The sequence below is a fragment of the Protopterus annectens genome, chromosome 3.part1, assembly GCF_019279795.1.
Source record: "Protopterus annectens isolate FY-2018-M chromosome 3.part1, PAN1.0, whole genome shotgun sequence".
In the NCBI taxonomy this organism is placed as follows: domain Eukaryota; kingdom Metazoa; phylum Chordata; order Ceratodontiformes; family Protopteridae; genus Protopterus; species Protopterus annectens.
Window position 1 is genome coordinate 1081715228 of NC_056732.1, and position 26011 is coordinate 1081741238.

Here is a 26011-nt window from a genome sequence, read left to right on the forward strand (position 1 = left end):
ATGCCTTCTAATTACTGTGCCAGAGTCAGCAGCCCTAGAAGAAACCTCCAAGGCATCAAATCCACAGTGTAAACCATGCTTCCCAACTTGTTCAGTGGCATGCATTAAGTCATGTAATTCCTTATCTGCACAGGCAGAAATGGAAGTAAGCTTTTGTTTTAAAACAGACAAGAGAAATTGCTGGTATTTCAGCATATGAAACTGACAGTTTAAAGCCCTAATAGATAAAGTAGCAGAAGTGTGCACTTTTTTGCCCCATCTTTCTAAAGATCTAGAATCCTTCTCAGTGGGAATGGAGTTTTTAGCATAAGCGGCCTTAACTCCCTTAGGACCCTGAGAAATGGTTTCAGGGTCAGCAGTAGGGTTCTTGTATAAAAACTGGTGGGAATCAGGAACCCTGTAATATCCATCAGGCTTAACAGGAGCAGGAAGAAAAAAGAGTCAGGGGTTAAGTTAGCTTCTGAAAAAGCATCATCCACAATATCCAAAATAGGAGGAATAGCCAGGGGTCTATGTTGGGGAAGAAGAAAATCCCTTAATCTTTTCTTAGATTCCGAATACTCCTGTCCTTCCCAGTGGAAATGTTCCCTCATTTCATGCAAAGTTTCCCCAAAAGAGAAATCCTCAGGGGGAGAAGCTGAAGGAATAGATTCCTCAGCATCAGAATCCTCATAAGGAGGGAAAGAATATTCCTGGTCAGAAGAAACTGAAGAAACAGAAGCCTGATCAGAGGAATCATAATAAACTTCCTGCCTTGGCCTTTTATCTGGAGGGGGATGTGAACCCCTAATCATAGTAAGTAAATCCTCCGCCATCTTAAGTAACTGTTTGTGACTTGCCGGTTCATAAGAGGCCTGTGTTGCAGTCTTTGATTTGGAAGGAGGCTTTGCCTTTATTAGAAGCTGAGTAGGCCTGAAAACCCCTTCGGAAGCTGGTACCTGCACAGCGGCTCCGGACTCATCCGAAGGAGCATTGTCCGAAGGTCCTGCAATAGAAATATTAAAAGGCCTAGTTGGCTCCTCGTGGAAGTCCGTTTCGGCCATCTGTTCCGAAATGGCCGATAGGGGCTGCAAAAGCAACTCACTGACGATGGCCAAACCTGAAGCTGGCTCCACTTGTGCGATATCAGATTTGGACCTCGGAGGCCTGTCTTTGTCCTTGCGTCGTTTGTGAACTCTGGTAGCCGGAACCGTATCAGACGACATTTTGTAATTAAAACGCCTACCAAAGTAATGAAATGCAAAATCGTACCTTCGTTTAATTGTACGTTAATTGAATCCAGCACAAAACCGACAACTAACTACGTCGTGGTCAGGGCCTAAGCAAGGAATACAGTAAGAATGAAAATCCTTACGAGGTATTTGCTTCCCACATGAAACACAATTAACTTTTTCTGACATCGGACTGGAGCAAGAAAAAGTTGCCCCAACGGGGTACTTAGCTTCGAGTAGGAGAAAGTCTTCGGACTGAAGTTTTTCAGAAAAGATTATCAGGAGTCAGCCGACAGGCACTTGCAAACTGCTATCACCGCACGGCAAGAAAGACTGGAGAACATGGCGTCGGCTGTCCGCTTTGTACTCCTGGCGCTCTGACGTCAGGGAGCACGGTTGAACAGCCGACGCCGGACCCAGACTTTGGGATTCTGGCCGACCGAGGACTGCCTGCCAGCAGGGGAGAACTCTACAGTCATGACTGCAATAGTGAAACACTAACATCTTTAGTTCTGTCCAGGTAGAATCTAAGTTGTCTGTGTACGTCCAATGAATGCAGAATATTCTCCCCCTTGTTCTGTGGATTTGGATAAAAAGTTGGCAAATGAATAGTTTGGTTAAGGGCTACACTGGATACTACCTTAGGCATAAATGCAGGGTTTGTTCTCAGAGAGACCCTGTCTGGATAAAAAATGATAAAGGGTTCCACAGCCATGAGAGCCTGTAGCTGTGAAACTTGTCTTGCAGAAGTTATTGCTAGGAGCAGAGCTGTTTTCCAAGATAAGAATTTTATATCTGCAGTAGCAGCTGGCTCAAGAGGTGGTAAGGTGAGTTTCTCCAAGATATATCCGAGGTCCCATGCAGGTATTTGCGTTCTCCTTGGAGGCCTTAAGTTTTTGGCTCCTCTGAGGTACTGCCTTAATAAAGGATGAGAAGAGAGTGGTGGCTCTGTATTGTAATGAGCCAAAATGGCAGAGGCATAGATTTTAAATGATGAAAAAGATAGGCCTTTGTCCAGCATCTCAGTAAGTATTGCAAAATCTGAGGAATATTTGGGACAGCTGTATCAGTTCCTTGAGCTTGGTTCCAAGCACAAAATCTCTTCCATTTCCCAGCATAGGATTTTCTAGTACTAGGCCTTCTGACTTCTAAAATTACATCCATCACAGCTTTACTGAGAGGTGTGGTTTGTATGGCTACATTTATCCGCCATGCTGCCAGGTTAAGAGTCCTGAGTTGGCTGTGCAGAATCTGATTGTTTTGCTGGGACAATAGAGGAGGTATTTGAGGTAAGGTCCAGGCTGGGCATTGGGAGAAGTTCCTTAAGCTCGGATACTGGTACTGGCGTGGCCAGTCTGGGGCAATCAGAATCATTTTTGGTTTCTCCTGTCTGACCTTTAGGAGTACTTTGGGGAGGAGGGCAGTGGAGTAAAGGAATACACTGATGGGTTTGTCCAGTTGAAAGATAAGGCGTCCACTTTCCAAGCTTGTCTGTGATAAGTCCTTGTGCAGAATCTTTTTAGTTGATTGTTGTGAAGGGAGGCAAATATGTCCGGGCGTCCCCATTTCTTTGTTATCATGCTGAAGACTTGTGGATCCAGGTGCCACTCATGGGGATCCATGAGGTTTCTGCTTAGTTCGTCTGCCAGAGTATTTTCCTTTCCTGGCAGGAATTGTGCCTGCAGATGAACTTGGTAAGTCAATGTTGTGTCCCATAAAGCCATGCCTAGTCTGCAAACGGGGTAAGAATGAATGCCCCCTTGCTTATGTACCACATGACCGTGGTGTCTGTCTATCAGTAGTTGTCCAGGATGAAGTAGATCCTTGAAGGCTGTCAGGGCATTTTGAACAGCTAGCATCTCTTTTTGATTGACATGTAGATGCTTTTGGTTTGTGGATCAGGTGCCCTGAATGCCTCTTCTTGCCATGTGTGCCCCCAGGCATAATCTGATGCATCCGTCGTAAGGCTCTGCTTGGCTGGGGGTAGTGAGAATGGCTGTCCCTTGTTTTGGTGACAAGCCTTTGCCCACCATCAAAACGTCTGTTGCAGGCAGGGGATGAGAGTAATCATTGTGTCCAGACACTTTTTAGGTACCATTGAATGTTCCTCAAATGCAGTCTTGCATATGGTATTAGTAAGATGCAGGATGCCATGAAGCCCAAAGCCTGCAGAATTTTTCTTGCAGATAACGGGGCCTTTGTTGCCATTTCCATGAAATAGGTAGTCAGTTGCCTTTGTTTGTCTGGAGTGAGATAAGCCATCTGGGCAGTTGTATTTAAGCTTGCACCCAGGAATATTATCTCTTGAGAGGGTACTAGTTTTGATTTCTTTTTGTGGATTGTGTACCCTAGGCATGTTAAAAGTTTTTTCACAAACGTCAGATGCTGTAGTAGAATGTCCTTGCTCTCTGCTTGTATGAGGCAGTCGTCCAAGTAAGGATATATTTGTATTCCTCTTTGTCTGCTGTAAGCAATTACTGGTGCCAGGCACTTTGTGAATACCCTGGGTGGAGTAGATACGCCAAAGGGCAGTGCAGAGAATTGGTAATGCTTTGAGCCAGCCTTGAATGAGGTATCTTCTGCAGGATTGTCTGATTAGACTTAGAGGCATACCTGCATGTCCCAAAGTAATGAGCCAACCCTTGCTGCCCAGCATGGGCAGAAGCTGCTGCAAGGTCAACATCTTGAATTTTGGTATATTCAGGAAAGTGTTTAGAATAGATAGGTCCAGTATAGTTCTCCATGCTTTGTCCTTTCTGGGTACTAGGTCCAGTATAGTTCTCCATGCTTTGTCCTTTCTGGGTACCAAGAACAGTCTTGAGTAAAATCCTTGTTCCAGCTCTTGTTCACTTGTTGAAAAGCCCTCACGTCCGTGAGAGCTGCGACTTGTTTTTGAGCCTCTGCCCATTGATTTTTGGCAGGTCTAGCCAACCGTTTGTCCTTGGCAGGGTATGGAAGTGAAACTTGTAGCCTTGTGACACCATGTCTAGAACCCATTTGTCCTGGGTTATAATGTGCCAATTTTGAGAAAAAAGTGCTAGTTTTCCCCCTAAGGGTGCTGCCAGAAGATAAGTGCTTGGTGCAGGCAGGGGGAAGTCATTGGGACTGTTTCCTATATGGTTGTGATTTGTCTTCTCCACCTTTGGCGGTAGAAGCACCCCATTGCTTAGACCTGTAGGAACCTTGAGGCTGTGATCTGCCTCTAGGGCATCTGGATCTGCCCCTTTGAGGTCTGTATGAGACTGGAAAAGAGAGATTCTTTGTTGGCCAGTGTCTGCTAAATCTAGGTGGCTGTACCTGTAAGAAATCCTTGACCGTTTGCATAGATTCAGCTTTGTCCTCCACTTTCTTTAACACCTCTTCTGCTTTAACACCAAACAAGGTATCATGTTGTAATGGAGCATCCAATAATTTTGCTTTAACATGATCAGGCAGATTTTGCTCTTTTAGCCAAGCATGTCTCCTAATGACAGAACCCGTAACAGCGGCCCTGCAGGAGGCCTCCAGAGAATCAAAACCACATTGCCAAGTAGGCTTTCCAACTTGTTCAGCTGCATGCAATAAATCATGCATTTCTTTGTTTTCTGCACATTCAGAATTTACCATCATTTTCTGTTTAAGTAGTGTCATGATATAGTGCTGATATTTGAGCATATGAAAGTGGCAATTTAAGGCTCTTATAGCCAAAGTAGCAGATGTGTAAATCTTTTTTCCCCCATCTATCCAGTGCCCTAGAATCCCTGTCAGAGGGGGTAGGGTTTTTGCAGTAGAAGCCTTGACCCCTTTTGGACCTTGAGAAATAGTTTCTGGGTCTGCAGTAGGGTTTTTGAAAAGGAATTTGAGAGTCAGGGACCCTGTAGTATCTGTCCGGCTTAACAGGAGCTGGAGGTAAAGAGTCAGGGGTCAGACTAGACTCCGAGAACACATCTACAATGCCCAACATGGGTGGAAAAGCTAGAGGCCTGTGTTGAGGAAGCAAAAGGAAATCTCTGAGCCTTTTCTTAGATTCTGAAAAATCTTGGCTCTCCCAGTGGAAGTGCTCCCTCATGGTATGCAAGGTTTCCCAAAAGAGTAGTCCTCAGGAGGAGAAGCTGAAGGAGTCGATTCTTCAGCATCAGAATAATCATAGGGAGGAAGAGAATATTCCTGATCAGAAGAGGAATCAGAAAAAAATGGAAACCTGATCTGAAGATTCATAGTCTCTTGCCTAGGCCTCTTATCAGGAGGGGGTTAGGAACCCCTGATTAAGGTGATTAAGTCTTCGGCCATTTTGAGCATCTGTTTTTTGGGCATGGAGGCCTGTCCTTGTGGCTGGTGAACTTGTTTCTTTGCCTTTAAAGGTGTTTTAGTCTTTGAAGTCGGTTTAATATACAATTGTTTAGGTCTGAATACACCCTCAGAAGCAGACACCTGCACAGCGGCTCCAGACCCATCTGAGGGAATAATTTCCAAGGCTCCAATACCTTGAGTTTACAGCGGCCTGGCCAACTCCACGTGGGAGTAGGTAGTGGCCTGCGACTCCAAAGTAGCGGTTGTCAGGGGCTGCGAAAGCGCCTCACTGAGTACCGGCGACTTGCTTAGGAGAAGCTTTGTTGTCGGTTTTGGACCTCGGTTGCCTGTCTTTTTCTTTGCGTTTTTTGTGAACTCCAGTAGTCGGATGGCTATCCGACGACATTGTATAATTAAATCTTCACCCAAAATAGCTTAATGCAAAATTGTACAGACGCTTAATAGTGCATCGGTTAAATCTAGCACAAAACACTAGCAATGTCGTGGTCAGGGCCTAGGCAAGGAATACAGTACGAATTAAAGTCCTTATGAGGTATTTGCTTCCCACAAGAAGTACAATCAACTTTTTCTGACATTGGTCTGGAGCAAGAAAAAAAGTTTCCCCAATGGGGCACTTGGCTTTTAATGACGACTTTGGATCTGAAACTCGAACACGAAAATCTCAGGAGTCGGCCCGACCGGCACTTGTGAAAGTACAGTTTTGTACCTACCATAAATGTAGATGTCCGAACTGGATAGCATCTGCAGTCATAACAACTGGGTTGTCCTGTCGTCAGGCAGCCCTTCAGTCGGCCGGATTCCAAAGTCCGGGTCCGCCGCTGATGTCGCACTTCACCCGACGTCATCTCTGTTGGTCTTCGGGTATAAAGGCATCAGCCGACGCCATTTTCCTCAGTGTTTCTTGCCCCAGATGCCAGTAGCCCTCTTGAAGGCTAAAAATTTTGGATAAATGCCAATGTTTCCAAAAGATAGTGGTAAACACAAAAATAAGCATGTATGTACATATATACAACAAATACACCATAAAGACTCCCCACCAGCTAGCTATTAGGAGGGTAAACACCCTAGGAGTACCACAGAGGGGAAGGAGGGAGGGTAATCCTGATTGCAGATGCTATCCAGTTCGGACATCTACATTTATGGTAGGTACAAAACTGTACTATGTCCTTCATGGATGCATCTGCAGTCATAACAACTGGGTAGAATACCATAGCCAACTAGGGAGGAGGAAGAAACTAGATTATGGTGTGTTTAGGATCCCTTGCAGTACAGCAGTGGCAAACCCTGCTCAGGATCTGGAATATAGAGGCAAATTATAATGCTTGGCAAATGTATGCACGGAGGTCCAAGTAGCCGCCTCAATAATGTCTTTGGTTGCCACTCCTCGTAAAAAGGCTGTGGCAGTGGCTGTTGCCCTTGTAGAATGAGGTCTTATGTTCTGTGGAATTGGTTTTCCATGGAAGGAGTAACAGAACCGTATGCAATTTCCTATCCATTTGGAGATTGTCTGTTTGGAAATAGCTTTTCCTTCCCTTCCTGTTGCATAGGCTACAAAAAGCTGATCAGTTTTCTGCTACTTTTGTTCTGTCCAGGTAGTAGCGTAGCTGTCTATGTACATCCAAGGTATGCAGTATTCTTCCCCTCTGTTTTGTGGGTTGGGAAAGAAGGTAGGTAGGTGGATTGCCTGGTTTAAAGACACTCTGGATACCACCTTAGGCATAAATGTAGGATTAGTCCTCATGGACACTCTATCTTGATGGAAGATTAGGAAGGGTTGTACTGCCATTAGGGCCTGGAGTTCAGAAACCCTCCTGGCTGAGGTTATTGCCAGTAGGAAGGCGGTTTTCCACGATAGATGCTGTAGGTCTGCTGTTGCTGCTGGCTCAAAGGGTGATAGTGTCAACTTTTCTAGCACAAAGTTCAAGTCCCAAGCTGGTAATGGTGGTTTCCTTGGAGATTTTACATGCTTGATTCCTCTGAGGAACTGTCCGAGTAATGGGTGTGAAAAAACAGGTGGATCAAAGCTGTATTCTCCTGATATAGCTGATGCATGTATCTTGATGGAGGAGTAGGACAGGCCTGAATGTAGAAGTTCTGCCAGATACTCCAGAATGTTAGGCATATCTATGTTTGACACATCTTTTCCTCTTTCAGTACTCCAAATGACAAACCTTTTCCATTTTCCTGCATAGTTCCTTCTTGTTGAAGGTCTGCGGGCTTCAAGAATAATGTCTAACTCTTTGGGAAAGTTCTGGATTAGCTGCTGCTATGTGATGTTCCATGCAGTCAGTTGCAACGTTTTTAGGTTTGGATGCATGATGCTGTAGTTGTTCTGAGTTAACATCAAAGGCATCAGGGGTATTGGCCACATATTGTTTGAGACATGCTCCTGAGCAGTGGGTACCAGTGTTGTCTTGGCCAGTTTGGAGCTATTAGGATTATCCTTGGACGTTCTTCCTTGATTTTTAGTAATACCTTGTGTATCAAGGGAAGAGGTGGGAATGCATATGCTGTTAGGCCTTTCCAGCTGAAGGAGAGCGAATCCACTTTCCATGCTAGTGGGTGGAATGTCCTTGTGCAGAACTTTTTGAGCTGGTGATTGAGAGGGGAAGCAAATAGATCTATCTGAGGCATTCCCCATTTCTTTGAGATGGTCTTGAAGATGTCCGGATGTAGCATCCATTCGTGGGCATCCGAAGTGGTTCTGCTTAGTATGTCTGCTAGAGTATTTTCTTTTCCCGGTACAAATATTGCCTGTATCTGGATGTTGTAGCTGAGTGCCAGGTTCCACAGCTCCAAAGTCATTCTGCATAGGGGGTATGAATGAGTGCCTCCCTGTTTGTTGATGTACCACATGACTGTGGTGTTGTCTGTCCTTATCAACTGGCCCTCTGAGAAATGGTCTGAAGTTTTGGATTGCCAGTTTTACTGCCAGCATTTCTTTTAGGTTGATGTGCAGGTGAAGTTGATCCTCGTCCACAATCCTTGCACGCATTTGTCCAGCATGTGGGCCCCCATCCTAGGTCTGAAGCGTCTGTTGTGATGGTCTGGCTTGCTTGACATCTGCGAAAGGGTAGCCCTGGGTTTGACTGGCATGCTTGAGCCCACCATAGGAACTCCTGTTTTAAGCATGGAATTAGTGGAATTTCTGTTTCTAGGCTGTGCCTGTGTTGGGACCATAAATTCTTTAGGTACCACTGTAGTTTTCTCATATGTAGTCTGGCAAGTGGGACCAAGATTATGCATGATGCCATGAAGCCCAAGGCCTGCAGTACTTTTCTTGCTGTTAACTTGTTCTGTTTTGTTAGTGCCAAGAAGTAAAGAGGGAGTTTCTCTTTGTTTTTCTGCAGTTAGGAAAGCCATTTGTTTTACTGTGTCCAATTCAGCCAAGAATGTCCTTGTCTGGGATGGTATCAGCCTTGATTTTTGTAAATTGACTGTGTATCCCAGTGCTTGTAGCAAGTAAATGACCCTTTGTAAATCTGTTGTCAACTTGCTTTTGTTGTCCCCTTGTAGCAGGCAGTCGTCCAGGTATGGGTAAATTTGAATTCCCTGTAGTCTGCAGTGGGCGATTACTGATGCCAGGCATTTTGTGAATACTCTGGGGCCAGTAGATAAGCCAAAGGGCAATGCTGAGAATTGATAATGCTCTGATCCTGCAAGAAATCTGAGGTATCTTCTGCAGATTGGTCGAATGGGGACGTGCAGGTATGCCTCCTTGAGATCTAGAGTTACCAGCCAACACTCCTTGCCCAGCATGGGAAGAAGTTGCTGTAGGGTCAGCATTTTGAATTTTGGGACAATGATGTATGTATTTAAGGTGGACAGGTCGAGAATAGGTCTCCAACTTTTTTCCTTTCTTGGAACTAGGAATAGTCTTGAGTAGAATCCCTTTCCTTGTTCTGTTGTTGGCACTCTTTCCACAGCTCTCATGTTTGCTAACTGCATTATCTGTTGTAGAGCCTCTGTTTTTTGATTTGGAGGTAGATTTGGCATTCCTCTTTTGACTGGTAAAGTGTGGAAGTGGAACCGGTAACCTTGATCTATGGTTTGTAAAATCCACTTGTCTTTTGTGATATAGTGCCAGTTCTTTGAAAATAAGGTTAATTTGCCGCCTAATGGAGCTGCTATTTGTTCCCTGGTAGGCGGTTTTAGAGTTAAGTCACTGTGTCTGTGTTGTTGTAGTGGCAGTGGTGGTGTCTGTGCCTCTGTTGTTACCTTGCCACTGTCGTCCTCTGTAGGCACCTCCTCTGGATTGGTTTCTGCCTCTGGAACGTCTATTCCTGCCCCTTTAGGATCTTGTGGAGTCAGGAAAGGACCAATTTTTGGCAGGCCAGTTCCTGCTAAACCTTGGGGGTTGGACCTGCAAGAAATCTTTAACCGTTTGAACAGATTTTGCCTTTTCTTCCATTTTCTTCATTACCTGCTGGGCAGGTGTACCAAACAAGCTGGTCTTATCCATAGGAGCATCTAATAACTTGGTTTTAACATGATCCGGTAAAGCTTGTTCCTTTAGCCATGCATGCCTTCTTATCACTGTGCCAGTCATGGCTGATCTAAATGAAGCCTCCAGTGCATCATAGTCACATTTTAAGGAATGGTTACTAACCTGTTGTATGTTATTTACCATTTCTAATACATATTTCTTATCAATTGATTCATCAGAGGATAGCTTTTTTGTTAACTGATCAAGCATAAACTCTTGGTATTGTATCATGTGAAACTGACAGTTTAAAGCTCTAGCCGAGAGAGTAGCTGAAGTGTAAACCTTTTTGCCCCATCTGTCTAAAGACCTGGCTTCCCTTTCAGAAGGAATAGGGTTTTTAGCTGTGGTCATGCTACTGCCTTGGGACCCTGGGATATAGTTTCGGGTCTGCAAGTGGGGCCTTGTAAAGGTGGTGATGAGTGTCTGGTACCCTGTAAAATCTGTCTGGTTTGGCAGGGGCTGGAGGTAAAGAATCTGGTGCAGAGCAGACATCATTGAAGGCATCATCCACTACAGAGAGCACAGGAGATATAGCTAAGGGCCTGTGTTGTGGAAGGTGCAGAAAGGTTCTAAGTCTTTTCTGGAGTCTGAGAAATCCTGCTGCTGCCATTGGAACTGCTCTCGCATGGCATGTAAGGTTTCCCCAAAGGAAAATTCTTCTGGTGGGGAGGCAGCTGGAATGGATTCTTCAGCATCTGAGTCTTCAAAATTGGAGAAAGGAGCCTCTGGCTGGTCTGTTATGTCTGATTCATCAGCAGAATCATCAGAGGACACAGGCTCGGGGGGCTCTGCCCTAGGTCTCTTCTCTGGGGCTGAGAGGCCCTGTCTGGGTGAGATTGAGATCCCCTAATTAATGAAATTAAATCTTCTGCCAGGGTAAGCATTTGTGAACTAGAAGAGGGCCGTGTTGTAGGGGTTTAGCAGGCACTGTTCTAGTAGTTTTGGCTGCTTTGGCCCTGGCAAAGGCCTTAATGGACATGGCTGCTGGAGGCCTAGCAGCACCACGTGCTGGGGTAGACACATCCAAGGGAATGGTGTCTGATAAGTCAGTGGCAACCACCGTAGTGGATAAAATTTCTGAGGCCGATTCAAGAGAAGTAGCAGGGGCCTCAGTGGTAGTGATAGATTCTGCTGTATTTTGATCAGCTTTCGGTTTCGCGAAACCGAGACACTCGCGATTTGCTTAACCATGGTTTCGGCGAAACCGCGGACCGCGAGTGTCTGTCTTTATCTTTGTGTTTTAGCAGTTTGGGTAGTCGGAGGATCCGGCGGCATAATATACGCAAAATCAGAACCGAAAAACTGTTCAGCAAACTCCGACCGCGCCTAAGCGTTGTCGGTTGAAAGAAGCACAGGCGAACAGGCTGCTACGTCGTGGGCTGGGCCTAAACAAGGCAGACAGTAAGAGTGGAAATCCTTATGAGGTATTTGTTTCCCACAGGTTAAACAATTATTAACTTTTTCTGACATCGGCTGAGGCAAGAAAGAGTCCCCAACGGGGTACTTAGCTTTAGAAGTCTTCGAAGTAGTATTCGGTAGAAGTAATCTCTGGATCCGACCGACCGGCACTTGCGGACAGCTTCTGCTTCGGGCGCCACGCGGCAAGAAAGACTGAGGAAAATGGCGTCGGCTGATGCCTTTATACCCGAAGACCAACAGAGATGACGTCGGGTGAAGTGCGACATCAGCCGAAGCCGGACCCGGACTTTGGAATCCGGCCGACTGAAGGGCTGCCTGACGACAGGACAACCCAGTTGTTATGACTGCAGATGCATCCATGAAGGACATCTGCTTCTGCTTCGGACTGAAGAAAATGGCGTCGGCTGCATCTTTTGTACCCCTGACAACCTGACGTCAGGGAAGAGGTGAAAGCAACCGACGCAGGACCCAAGACTTTGGAATTCAGGCCGACTGAGAGCAACTTGCTAGCAGGATAACCCAAATGTAATGACTGCAACAGTGAAACATGAACATCTACATGGTTGCAGATCATTTTACTTCTACCACCATATACCACATGTTGTGATGCCCATGCCCTGACCCAGAAATCAAGGAACCTCAGTCCTAACCACTAATACCAGTGAGGGGCATGAACATTGGGAAGGATAACAAGTACGCACACAGTAAAGTACAATTTCCCTTAAGAGCACACAGATTTCTCCCTTTCTCTCCAGATCCCCAATAAGACTCCCCCCACTGGCACAGCTATAGAGTGGGGTCCTTAGCCAGGGTCCCAAGCCAAGTCATCCTAGCACACTCTCTAACCAGTGCTTCATGTCCCTGCCACGCAAGTAGCTGACACACACACACACACACACACACACACACACACACACACACACACACACACACACACACACACACACACACACACACACACACGCTTCTCTGCTGGGGTGCCTTCTGTGCGGAGTCTGCATGTCCTGCCTGCATTCGTGTGGATTTCTTCCAGGTGCTCCAGTTTCCTCCCATGTTACAAAGACATGCTGCTGGACCATTTCTCCCCGGGCCTCCACTGAAAATTGGCTCGTTCCAAGTCGGAATTTCCCAGCTAACAAATAGGGTGGAGGTAAGACTTCTAGGGAGGGAAAGGAAAAATTCTATGCAGTTATGGCTGCCTCATTGGGGATACAGGGCACTGGGGTCCTCAGGATTACTCTTGATCTCTAGGACACTTATACTTATGGTCCTACTCATGAGAAAGCTGGCTGAATGACTGCAGTCTTCCATGTTTTGAATATCTTGCTCAAGGGGTTCCTAAAGAGAAGCTCTTTATTGGGTAGAGGGAGAAGATGTTAAGAATATGTATTTTGACATCCTCTGCCAGGGGCTGCAGCCTTATCCAGGTGGGCCTCCTGATTAGTGACCCCACAGTTACAACACTGGGTACTGCAGCCGCAGAATATCTACAACTTGACTTGATAGTGTTGAGTTTGCTTTCAGATTCCCATTAGACAACTCCCCATTCTTCTCCAACCAGCCATAGACAGCAATATGAAACTGTTGCGTGTCTGACAATCAACTGGTTCTGAAGGCCATTGAGATGTGTATACTCTGGAGACCACTCTGTATACTCACTTCTCAAGTCAGTAAAGCACTCTGTTTTGTTTAGCATTGAGAAGAGTGCTGGGAGCAGATGCCTGTTTAGACCCCTTTTCTGGATCCAAAACAGGGCTCTTGCAAAGAAACTTTTGGGACTCTTGGCCCCTGTAGAACCTATAAAGGTCTTACATGCAGGAGGGTGGGTGCTTGGTTCCCTGGAGGCTGCCAACACCCTCGGGGCTCCCGAACCTGCTGGAACTGCCAAGGGTTTAAGGTTATCCAGACACAGTAAAAAGTACAGTTTTGTACCTACCATAAATGTAGATGTTCGAAGATCCACATTGCTGCAGTCCTTACATATGGGTAGTCCGCTGTCCTCGGTCGGCCCGAATACCAAAGTATTAGGCCGACGTCGGTCAAGGCGCTTAAAACTGACATCAGGACGTCAGGGTACAAAAGCGCATGACCGACGTCATTTCCTCAGTCTTTTCTTGCCCCAGATGTCAGAAGGCCCTAACAAGACAGGCCAAAGCCAAAAACCAGCAAAACCCAACCAACCACCCGTGCACTAACCATATTTACAATATGTACAACACAAACCACACCACCACCTTCAACAACAGAGAGGAAGGAGGGAGGGTAAATTGGACTGCAGCAATGTGGATCTTCGAACATCTACATTTATGGTAGGTACAAAACTGTACTATGTTCTTCATCTCACATTGCTGCAGTCCTTACATATGGGTAGAATCCCAAAGCAGAGGTAAGGGAGGATGGCAAAACTATAAAGCATTAGGAGCTGCCAACATGCCTTGTAAAACTGCAGTTGCAAATCCAGCCCTAGATTTAGAGTAAAGTGGAAGGTGGTAATGCTTAGAGAAAGTATGCACTGAACTCCAAGTAGCTGCTTCCAAAATATCTTTAGTAGCCACCCCTTAAAAAGCTGTAGAAGTGGCAGTAGCCCTAGTGGAATGAGGCCTAATCCCAGCTGGAATCTCCTTACCATGATGGGAATAACAGAAAGCAATACAAAACCAATCCACTTAGAAATAGTTTGTTTTGAAACAGGTTTGCCCTGAGAACCCAAAGCAAAAGAAACAAACAACTGCTGAGACTGCCTGAACCCTTTAGTTCTGCTCAAATAATATCGCAACTGTCTGTGTATATCCAAAGTGTGCAAAATCTTTTCCCCTTTATTTTGGGGGTTTGCATAAAAAGTAGGCAAATGAATAGTTTGGTTTAAAGCCACACTAGAAACCACTTTAGGCATAAAAGAAGGGTTAGTACGCAAAGACACCCTATCCTTGTGGAAAATTAAGAAAGGCTCAACTGCCATAAGGGCCTGTAATTCAGAAACCCTTCTCGCAGAGGTAATGGCCAACAAAAAGCAGTCTTCCAAGATAAATATTTCAACTCTGCCGATGCTGCAGGCTCAAAAGGTTGTAGAGTGAGTTTCTCCAACACAAAATTGAGATCCCAAGCAGGAGTAGGAGCTCTACGTGGGGTCTTATATTCTTTGCCCTCTAAGGAATTGCTTAAACAAAGGCTGAGAAAATAATGGTGGGTCACAGTCATAGTGAGCAGAGATTGCTGCAGCATGAACCTTTATAGAGGAGAAGGACAAACCTTTGTCCAATAACTCAGTAAGGTATTGAAGCGCCACACTTAAATTAGGTTTAGAAACATCAAAGTCCTTTGCTGTACTCCAAAATAAAAATCTCCTCCATTTATCTGCGTAAACTTTCCTTGTACTAGGCCTTCTGGCCTCCAAAATAACATTCAAAACTTGTTGTGGAAGCTGAGACCCTCCAGGGTTTAAACCAGAATATGCCAGGCTGTCAGATGTAGAGAATGAAGTTTGACATTGAGTAAATGACCGTTCTCCTGAGACAGCAGGTGAGGAATCAAGGCAAAGGCCATGGAGGCTCCTGTACCAGACTTCTCAGTAATGGGTACCAGTGCTGTCGAGGCCAATCTGGAGCTATTAAAATCATGTTTGGCTTGTCCTGTCTGACCTTCAGCAGTACCTTTGGGAGGAGAGGCAGAGGTGGAAAGGCATACACGTGAAGATTGCTCCAATTGAATGAGAGAGCATCCACTTTCCAAGCTGAGGGATGAAACCTTTTGTGCAAAACTTTGGCAGCTGGTAATTTAGTGGAGAAGCGAACAGATCTATGTCTGGAGTTCCCCATAACACTGTCAACCTCTGGAATACATGAGGATCCAATTTCCACTCGTGGGGATCCATAATTTGTCTGCTCAACACATCTGCTAAGGAGTTCTGTGCTCCTGGCAGAAACCTTGCCTGAAGATTTAGCTGTAAACTGAGAGCAGTCTCCCACAAAATCATTGCTTGTCTGCATAGAGGATAAGAATCGTTCCCCTTGCTTGTTGATGTACCACATGACAGTTGTGTTGTCTGTTTGAATCAACACCTGCCCTGGAAGAAGTAAATCCTTGAAAGCTATCAATGCAAATTGGACTGCTAACATCTCCTTCAAGTTGATATGTAGATGTTGAAGTCTGGCAGGCCACGTGTCTTGTATCCATTTTCCATTTAGATGAGCTCCCCAAGCTTTGTCTGAGGCATCTGTTGTTAAAATCTGACTCGCCTCTGGCCGGGTCACAGAGAGTCCCTTGTTTAGGTGACATTCCTGAGCCCACCACAAAAATTCCTTTTGAATGCAAGGTATTATTTGAATGACAGTGTCCAAATCTTGGCAGTGCTGTGTCCATACATTCTTGAGATACCATTGTAGCTTCCTCATATGCAGTTTGGCATTGGGAAGTACCAGAATACAAGATGCCATGAACCCCAAAGGCTTGAAGGACTGTCCTTGCAGTCAGCCTGGACTGATGAGACAACTGGTGGAAGTAAAGAGAAAGATTCTTTTGTTTGTCCGGGGTCAAAAAAGGCCATCTGGGATGCTGTATTCAGTCTCACACCCAGAAAGCACATGTCCTGAGAGGGTACTAGACTGGACTTTATTTCGTTCACAGAATACCCCAGGCATCTTAACACTGCCATCACATACTGTAAATGATGAAGTTCGTCCTTTTCTTGGGCCAGTATCAGGCAATCGTCCAAATAAGGATAGATCTGTATTCCTCTTAGCCTGAAGAAAGCTACCACTGGAGCCAGAACCTTCGTGAACACTCTGGGCGCAGTAGATAAGCCAAAGGGCAATGCAGAGAACTGATAATGTGAAGTCCCAGCCCGAAAACGCAGATACTTCCTGCAACTGGGCCTGATAGGAACATGAAGGTAAGCCTCTTTGAGATCCAGAGTCACCATCCAGTGATCTTTGCCCAGCAGAGGTAAAAGCTGTTCTAACGTTAACATTTTGAACTTGGGAATGTCCAGATGTGTTGAGGATGGATAAATCCAAAATTGGTCTCCACGTGTTTCCTTTCTTTGGTACTAGAAACAGGCGAGAATAAAATCCTAGGCCCACTTCTGGCAGAGGAACCGTTTGTATGGCCCCTATTTGAAGTAGTAGAGAAATTTGTTTGCGAGCCTCTAGTCTTTGCTGAGGAGGAACATCCGGCATGCCTTTGAAAGGAGGCAAGGTATGGAAATAAAACTTGTAACCCTGGTGTATGATATCCAATACCCATTTGTCTTGGGTAATCAACATCCAATTTTCCTTGAAGAGTGCTAACCTTCCTCCCAAAGGTGCTGCCAGGCAAGAAGGATCTGGCAGCTGAAAAGTAGGTCATTGGGCCTGTTTACGAAAGGACTGGCCCCTGCCCTCACCCGAAGATTGTGCAGGTGAACTCCCTGTTCTAGGCCTGAAAGAACTCTGAGCTCTGCCCCTACCACGTCTAGATCTACCCCTAGACTGAGAATCATAAGAAGGATACGTCCACCCCTTAGCAGGCCAATTCCTACTAAACTTCGGAGGCTGAACTTGCAAAAAATCCTTAACAGCCTGCATAGACTTAGCCTTGTCTTCCATTTTCTTCAAGACTGATTCCACAGGTGAACCAAACAACACATCAGACTGCAAAGGAGCATCCAAAATCCTTGTCTTAACATGGTCAGATAAATTCTGATCCGTTAACCAGGCGTGCCTGCCAAGAACTGAGCCAGTGGCAGCCACCCTAGACGAGGCCTGCACAGCATCAAAACCACACTGTAATGAATGCTTACCCACTTGTTCAGAGACATGCACCAAATCTTGCAACTCTTTACACTCAATGCCTTCCGCCAGAGCATCCACCTTAGACTTCAATTGAGAAAGAAGAAAGTTTTGATATTTCAACATATGAAACTGGCAATTCAAAGCCCTCATAGCTAAGGTAGAAGATGTATAGACCTTCTTTCCCCATCTATCCAAAGCTCAGGCTTCTTTATCTAGAGGAACCGGGTTTTTTACAACAGAGGCCTTGACACCCTTAGGTCCCTGACTAATAGTTTCTGGGTCCGCCCTAGGACTCTTATAAAGATATTTATGAGCCTCAGGCACCCTGTAATACCTATCCGGTTTAACAGGAGCAGGAGGCAGAGAATCAGGATTAAGTGAAGCCTCTGCAAACACATCTTCCACAACATCCAGAACAGGGGGTATAGCCAAGGGCCTATGCTGGGGTAACAGCAAAAACTCCCTAAGCCTTTTCCTAGAATCAGAGAAGTCCTGACCTTCCCACTTAAAATGTTCCCTCATAGAATGAAGTGTCTCTGAAAAAAAAAATCCTCTGGAGGAGAAGCAGAAGGAGTGGAATCATCTGCATCAGAATCAGAATAAGGAGAATACTCCTGCAGGTCTTCAGCTGAAGACTCTGAAATATCCGAAGCCTGCTCAAAACTTCCCAACTCTGGCTCCACCCTAGGCCTCTTATCAGGAGGGGGCATAGAACCTCTAATCAAAGTAATTAAATCTTCTGCCATTTTAAGCATGTGCTTCTTAGGCACAGACCCTGCTGAACTAGGAGTGACACCAACAGAAGCTGAAACTGGCCTGCCTCTGGGAGAAGCCTTGGAAACAGAAGAAGGCCTAACCACCCTAGGAAGGGAGGGGAGTACAGTAACTTGGGAAGCCCCTTCAGCCTGACCTGCCTCCTGAGAGACCACCTCCTGCAAAATCAAAGTCTCCCCCTGAGACTCCAGAGAAGTCTCCGTCGGAACCACCGGTTCCACTGAAACCTCTAAAGAACCGGCGTCCGAACGGACGACTCATCTTGCCTGGGTTTAACTGTTTTGTCTTTGCGCTTCTTCGCAGAAGCGGGCCGGAGAATCCGGCGGCATATTATAATTGCACCCCTCCCAAAAGACCACCCTACCACAATCCAACCTTCGCTTAATAGTGCGTTTATTGAACCTAGCACAAAAGCGACACCCAACAACGTCGTGCTCAGGCCCCAAACAAGGAATACACAAAGAATGATAATCCCTATGCGGTATCTGTTTCCCACAAGAAATACAGTTATTCACTTTTTCTGACATCCGGTAAAACACTGAGGCAAGAAAAAAACAAAATAATCCTCAACGGGGTACTTAGCCAACTTGGATTCGGTCTGAAACTCCGAATTTGAAAAATTTCAGAACGCCGAATGGCACTTGCAACGCTGCTTCTGCATCGGACCATGCGGCAAAAAAGACTGGGGAAATGACGTCGGTCATGCGCTTTTGTACCCTGACGTCCTGATGTCAGTTTTAAGCGCCTTGACCGACGTCAGCCTAATACTTTGGTATTCGGGCCGACCGAGGACAGCGGACTACCCATATGTAAGGACTGCAGCAATGTGAGATGAAGAACATCAGTCTTTTCTGTGTTTTTGATATTGTCTGACTTTCAATTAGTAGTAGTCTTTCATCCTATAATCAGCGTCTCCAAATTAACTTTTTTGTATGGTTGAAGCACAAGGCATGGTGTCACAGTGTCATATCTAATGCAGAAGGTGACATTTCAGAGTAGCAGCCCAAATCATCTTCCTCATTCTCGAGTCATCACCCTTATGTGAAATGGGTCTCTTTCTCTTGGTGAAGGGTCTACAGACATTAAGGGCTAACTTGCACTTGGCTGCATATTCTGTAAAACTTGAAGGAACCCCTGAGTTAGGATATATATTCCAGTGGAACTGTATGGGAGGGAGGGGGGGGGGTTAGGCAGGATCGGACAACAACTCAAGGTCTAAGCAACTACAGGAAGCTGGGTGAGGGGCAACCTACGTTTTAGAGCTTGTGCCCTCCAAAGTGCTCTGCTAACTTGGAGGTCACAGACTGAGGAAGGGATTCTTGGACACCCACGCACTGACCCTTGACATCTTCCCTGGCTAACGGAATGGATACACCATCTACTAGTTCTGAAACTAACTGAGCATCACCACATACATCTGGGGCAGGGATTCCTGGTCCAAATTCCATGCAACTGCACTGTGCTCTGTGGGATGGGTTTGATCTGAAAAAGCCAGACAGCCTTGAAAGGGGCTACAGACAGAAAACTTGCATCTCTTGACATAGAAGAAATAGAGGCTGCAAATCTGCCTCTCCAGAGAGTCTGCATCCTTGAATTAAGCAGGAATATTGGATGCCACTGTCGCCATCATCCAGGACCCTGAATGTCCCGAATGTAGGAGAGGGTGGAATGCCAAAACTAGAAATTTAAGATGAGACAGTGGTATGAATCAAGGCCTCAAAGCTCTTCTGAGCCAAACAGCTTCACGTAGAATTCTCATGGCTCCCTACATATTTTGTCACAAGCACTACACAGACACTACAACCTTATCAGAATGCTGCTTTGTCCTAAAACACACAAACTGGAGTGGTCTGCGAGTGTCTCTTTCTACTTCAAGAGCACCTGCTTTCATTCTTAAGGAGCATCCACTCCCTAAAACATATCTTACAAGAAGTCTGACCGTAAGAGGCTACAAAAAAATTGGTCTAAAACAATACTATGGATGCACGAAGAAAGATCCATATGCTGTAAACTGCAGCACAAGAGAGACTCAAGACAGTGATGGCAGACACCAGTATTATTCAAGGAACAACCGGATGTCTGCCCAGCCAGGTGGGAGAAGAGCACAGAGCTCTAGAAAATCTGACTAGCCACTGGGCACTCTGCAGTTGAAATCCCAACAGTAAAGTATTCTGCAACTGTGATCTATATGAACAGCATAAATAATTCAGAATGAACCATATCTGTTGAAACTCGCCAACGCCCAGCAAATATTCTTCCATTACAGTGTGCTTTAGAATAAAATCATGCTACAGGCCTGTGAAAGTACACAAGGATGCTTCTTCCTCATCAGCTGACTCGCCAGATAAGTCAATTGTTTCACCAGAAGCCTTTGCAGGTGGACAAAGCCCCCAGGTTCACTGAATAAAAGTCACACTAGTTCTAAAACAGTATTAATCATTACATTAACTTGGGTCCAGCCATAGCTGTAAACAAAACTGCCCCTCCAGTCAAATATTCTTTCAAGGATTGGCTTTATGATCATAGAAAGCAACAGGATTCAGTATCTAAAATAAGCTAGTGAAAGTATACAAAATGTTTAAATGTTGAGCTAGACAAATGCGTCCACTTCTGAATTACTTGCTTCTCCTTTAAGGTTGAAACAACTCTGGCATGTTTGGCATGGTTATACTGAGATGCCAGACAGATGCAGTTAGTAAGACTATGAAACAGTCATTACACATCTTTGAATTAAGAAAGAAGAGCTCCACACCAAATTAATGTTCCTTTGTGGGTGTGTACATGAGCCTAGAATGCTAAGTCACACAACATCCTAGCTTACCTTGCACATCTTATCATAAACACAGTATCACAGATGTCTGTGTGACAGTATGATTGATGCCAAGCATATAAAAATATTGTGAATTTGTCAACAAGATCAAAGAATATTAGAATAGACTTCAAGTGCAATTATTTGCATAAATCTATTTCAGATTTTTGTACAGGTCAGCAGTTCTCTGATGCACTAGTCCCATGCTGTGGCCAAAAGATATGTGCACATAGCTTTTGCTTCAATACTGCAGAAAAGCAGCACAGAATAAAGGGAACTGCAGTAATGATACACTGGCATTTGCCTGATTGCATCGCTTCACCTACACCTTAAACCTGGGAGTGGCAGCCTCGTTCACCACCCCCCCCCCAACACACACACACACACACACACACACACACACACACACACACACACACACACACACACACACACACACACACACACACGCTACACTTGTTTATTTCATTTCAAAACTTCCTGTAAGAAGCTCATTTTAAATTTTCTGCTTAGGAATATGCAACTTCTTTTGAAAATATTTCTATAAAATCTCTAAAAGTAGAACGGCCTTTCTTTCTCAGGCTCTGCAACTGAAAAATGCAAGAGAACCGTTTGTCATGCTTAAAGCCATACTACCTACTGCAAGCTTGAATTAAAACTATGCAGTCAGTTTTGGCTTTTGTCTCACCTGGCTGTTTCATAGGTTACTTTAACAAAACAACCTACATTTATTTTGCCTTTTTTTGACGCAATTTTACATATCAGTAGTTTCCAATTTTTCACTGTCATGAATGAAAAGGTCTGATGACGAGTCCACTTATTTGGCTGTATTTCCTGCACATACTTCAGTTTTGCATTCAGCTTTTGAACCAAGTTTTAAGTACTCGGACCAAAGTTAAACCGATGAGTTTACACAAGAGTTATGACTGACTCATGTTTTGAAAACAGCTGTCATATCAATACCCCCCCCCCCCCTGTTAATTTCAAATCATCCATGTTATGGAAAATGGAGGATCTATGCACATAGCTGCTGTGGTACTAAGTGTTGCAAAGTCCATGCTGCCTGTCACAGTGAAGTTTGTAGTGACTTGTATGGTTCCCAGAGTTGCTTGCATATTAGTCTTTCAAAGACTTTGGTTATGGGACAAAAGTAGGCTATATGCCCACAATCACTGCATTATCTAAATCTGGATTTTTTAGGAAGGTATGAATGTATGGTTTAAAAACCATGGATAAAAGGTCACATATGCCATGCCAGCAGGTAGAAGTGCAGTCTGAACTTAGAGCTCCAGATTTCAAAATATTTTGCTAGAACTTTACATACAGCAACATGTAACAGATGCACTTCTCTGGCAGCAGCAATATCAGAGGCACTCTTCTGTTAAAAGATAGGTGTGCTAACTTTTGTGGCCATTAATATCTGCATCTCAGTTTCCCCTTACACAAGTCATTCTTCCCCATCCTTAGCAAATCTGCCTGACAGCTTCTCCTTATGTTATGGAGCTCTCACACTATGATTCTGGCCAACTCAGAGGAGGCAAAGGAGGATGCAAGCCTCTAACAATTCAGCTCTTCAGGTTATTTATTCCTTTCCCAAATTAAATGTCTGGAACAAAGCTTAAAGTGAAGTGCCCTGCTATTCCTCAGACGGTAAAGGAACAATGAAGTTCTCAGAAGGGACTTGGTGCAAACACACCACCTACTTGAAGGTTTTTGATGACTCAGAATTCTGCACTTATGTCTGAAGTGACAAGTTCAGAATGAAAATCATGCAGACTTATGGAAAAGTGAGACAAAAAAGTAGCTAGTCATTTCAAACCTACAACTGAAGTTCCAGTGGCAGAACAGAGCTCACGAACGACTGACTCAAGTAATAGCAAACCACCAGGTAAGGACTGATGAAATTTCAGGAGATGTATGCAGATATAAACAACCCAAAGTGAAGTTTATTGCAAATATCCTGAATATCACAAGTTTTCAAGACACTCCAGTTAGGAAGGCATATTACAGTGAAGCATTTGCATTTCCAGTGCATTGTAATTAAAACAGCAGAACACAGTCCTTATGGCTCATGGAGACTGCAATATACCAGCTACCTGCATTCAAGGTGATATTTGGATTAAGCTTTTTTGTAGCGGTCATCACGAATGCATGACAAATGGCGTGAGAGGTATGAATTATGGCTGTACCAAGTGTTTCAGGGCTTCATAATAAAAACAGTTGAGGCTTTCCCTAAAAGGGAAGACAGAATGCTCAGAACATGCAAGTGGAGAAAAATTTTTAGTTTATCCAAGCTCTTTGCATTCTACATCACTTACCAGGGCCACTCAGCATCGCTTTGATAGTCCCTGAAGTCAGTGCATGCTCTCGTTTTACAATAAATTCGTGACCATCTGATGAAATGAGTTTTACATACATAGCATCTGGGCCTTCACAGCCTCCATAAGTTTTTTCTTCTCCATCTAGAAATATAACATTACAATTAATGACATACTACCAGGAAAGCCTCGGTTACAAACATAACAGCAGCAAATGCAATTTTAATCAAACAGGACATGCTGCTAGGTTTTATTACTGGAAATCTTACAAGGAAAGTCTTTGGTTAGTGATAAATGCCATACACTGCCTTTACTGAAATTTTTTATGTACACTACTGTACTTACATGACTTTGAATTACAAGAACTTAGGATCAAAAGAATGTTCAAAAATGAAGCATGCAGTAATTAATATTGTGGATAATCCTGTGACTACTTCTGACCCATCCCGCTGACTTGTAGAAGCTACTCAGTCAAGATGGTATCCATTAACACATTGCTGATCTTTGCCAAAATGCCAACCATTAACATTATGGCCTCCCCCGTGAAGCCCTTTACACGCTATAAATATATAGTATTGCACATATGGCATAAAGATCAATGTACAAATAGCTCCAGAGAAACTTGACGGGAGAACAACTACAATAGTGATTCAGTTGAAGTTTCACAGAAGACACGACCCAAAATGAAGGATGCACACCTGTACTTGAGAAATGGTGTGCACCCTTGCAATATGCAAAGACATGTCCTTAGGAAACAAATGCGTTGATAGCAATATTTAAACCTGTCCAAGTAGAGCAAAGAAAACCATATATTGTACTGCTCAGCCTAAGGAGACCACCTTTTGTTAGCTGCAAAGTACAAAACTATTTTGGTGCATCTTTTAGACAGTCTGCTAACTGAATTCCTCTTAAAACTGTAATTACTGTTCATTTGCTTGTTTTGTTAATTTTACTTGTTTGCTGCGCTTGAAAAACACTGAACACTAGATTTTGCTAAATCTAGTACTGTTTGTGACCTCTGGAGCTTGTAAAACAGTTAATCTTTGGTCTGGAGAGGCCACCCTGTGGCCTCGTGGGAGGAAGATGCAGTTTGGACTGTCGAGCTAGAGTTACTGTTCCAGGGTTCTGTTTAGGGCATTTTGATTGGATAATTTGAACTTTTGCAGTTTCCTGTTTTTCTGCTTTAATAAGCTTCTGTTTGAACTGGTTTGTGCTTGTTTGAGACTGTTTGCAGATTGAGCACTACTGTGCATTGGGATTGCAGGTTACAGATGTCTGCTCTCTAACCTCACCAAATATTACCCAAACCACAGCTCTGAGTGCACAAACATACTAATACCTGCTCCTGTTGTATTACCTCTTCAGCTGTTATAGCCAGACTAAGATTATTCCTTGGAGCATTGTCAGTTTCCCTCATCTCCTACCAGCCTGGTTGACATGGGTCTACTCAGGCAGTGTAGCAACTGCCTCAGGTACACTGACAACCCCTTACTTCTAAATCATTCCTATACCATTTGTGAGAGATGCACCTACATTATGAATCTGGAATCAAAACTCTTGCGCAATAGACTGCAGGTTTGTCAGCCCACCTACCACAACTCCTACTCATGACACACAGCATACACATAGACCAACATATGTGGAAGTACTCACAAAAAATCCACCTAAACACCAGAGACCTTCAGAACAAATACATACTAAACCAACCATAACACCCAAAACACACAATACACATAAGGACACCAACACAAGTGTCGTACCATGAACGCCCATAAGGCAACGCACATCCACTACAAATATCTTAGTCATAGGAGACTCTACAGTGAGACACACAGACATCCTGCTCACAAGGCTGAACAAGGAGAAAGTCACAGTCAGCTGTGTTTCAGGAGTCAGGATTCCTCAGATCATGCAAGCACTCAAGTCTCTCAACAAGTACCATTAGGATTCGATCATAGTACATAATGGTGTGAATGACAGGCGTACTTCCCTGTACTACATGAGGAGAGACATGATTGAGCTCTCCGATATGTGTCACAGGCAGGTATGTCCCTAGCCTTGAGCAGCATATTACCTCTCCTGTTGGATGATATCACAACAGAAAATTATGCACTTCAATAACTGGCTTAGTTTCTGGCATCATTCTAATGGGATCTAGTTTCTGTCAGCCAGGGATGACCTGACTGATAGACCTCAATGCTTTGCCAGAGATGGTCTTCAAAGTCAAAGAAAACTTTGTCATTCAGATCTACACAGCAGTGTAGCTGAACGAAATTACAATGCTTCATTCTCAATGTAGGAAACAGTTGCACATAGAGAAAAAGTTTTAAAATATCACAGTAAAAATTTAATAAGTAGCAATTTGTAAGTAAAGTAGGGCAGCAGTGACCCACACCCATCCCAGAAAAGGAAAACTAGGAGCAATATGAAGATAATATTGCCAAAGTAAAACTGAAACAATAGCAGCATATCTATGATTACACTGAATTACTGCACAGTTTGTATATTGCACTTGACAGTCCTTCAGTGTGTAGGTGAGCCACCTTAGTATTGCACTTAGTTATTGCACATCCATAAAATAAGCCCCTTGATAGGCTAGTTATGTAACAGACGTCATGGTTCGTTTTTCCAAAGAGTTCAAGAGTCTAACGGAGAGTGGAAAGAAACTGTCTTTTAGTCTGATGGTCTTACACTGCAAGCTTCTGTACCTCCTGCCAGAAGATAGGAAAGTGTACAGACCACTGGTAGGATGTGTTGAATCGCTGGAAATCTTTTGGCCCTGTCTATGCACCAGCATTTGTGCAGATCTTCCAAAAGAGTAAAGGAGGTGCCAATGATTCTTTCTGCTGACCTTACAACTATCTTGAGAGCCTTCCGATCCTATTACAGCTCCCATACCAGACTGTAATGCTGTTGATCAGATCTTTTATAGGGGC

The 26011-nt window shown here is 44.3% G+C and overlaps 1 protein-coding gene across 1 annotated transcript in view; it reads right to left on the bottom strand.

The window, feature by feature from the left end:
* ELOC (elongin C) overlaps positions 1–26011 on the bottom strand; it is a gene marked incomplete at its 5' end in the record, with an annotated part of 381231 nt that overhangs the window by 162513 nt on the left and 192707 nt on the right. The window contains 1 exon segment of the mRNA XM_044067225.1: positions 23076–23219. Coding sequence (XP_043923160.1) covers positions 23076–23219 — 144 coding nt within the window.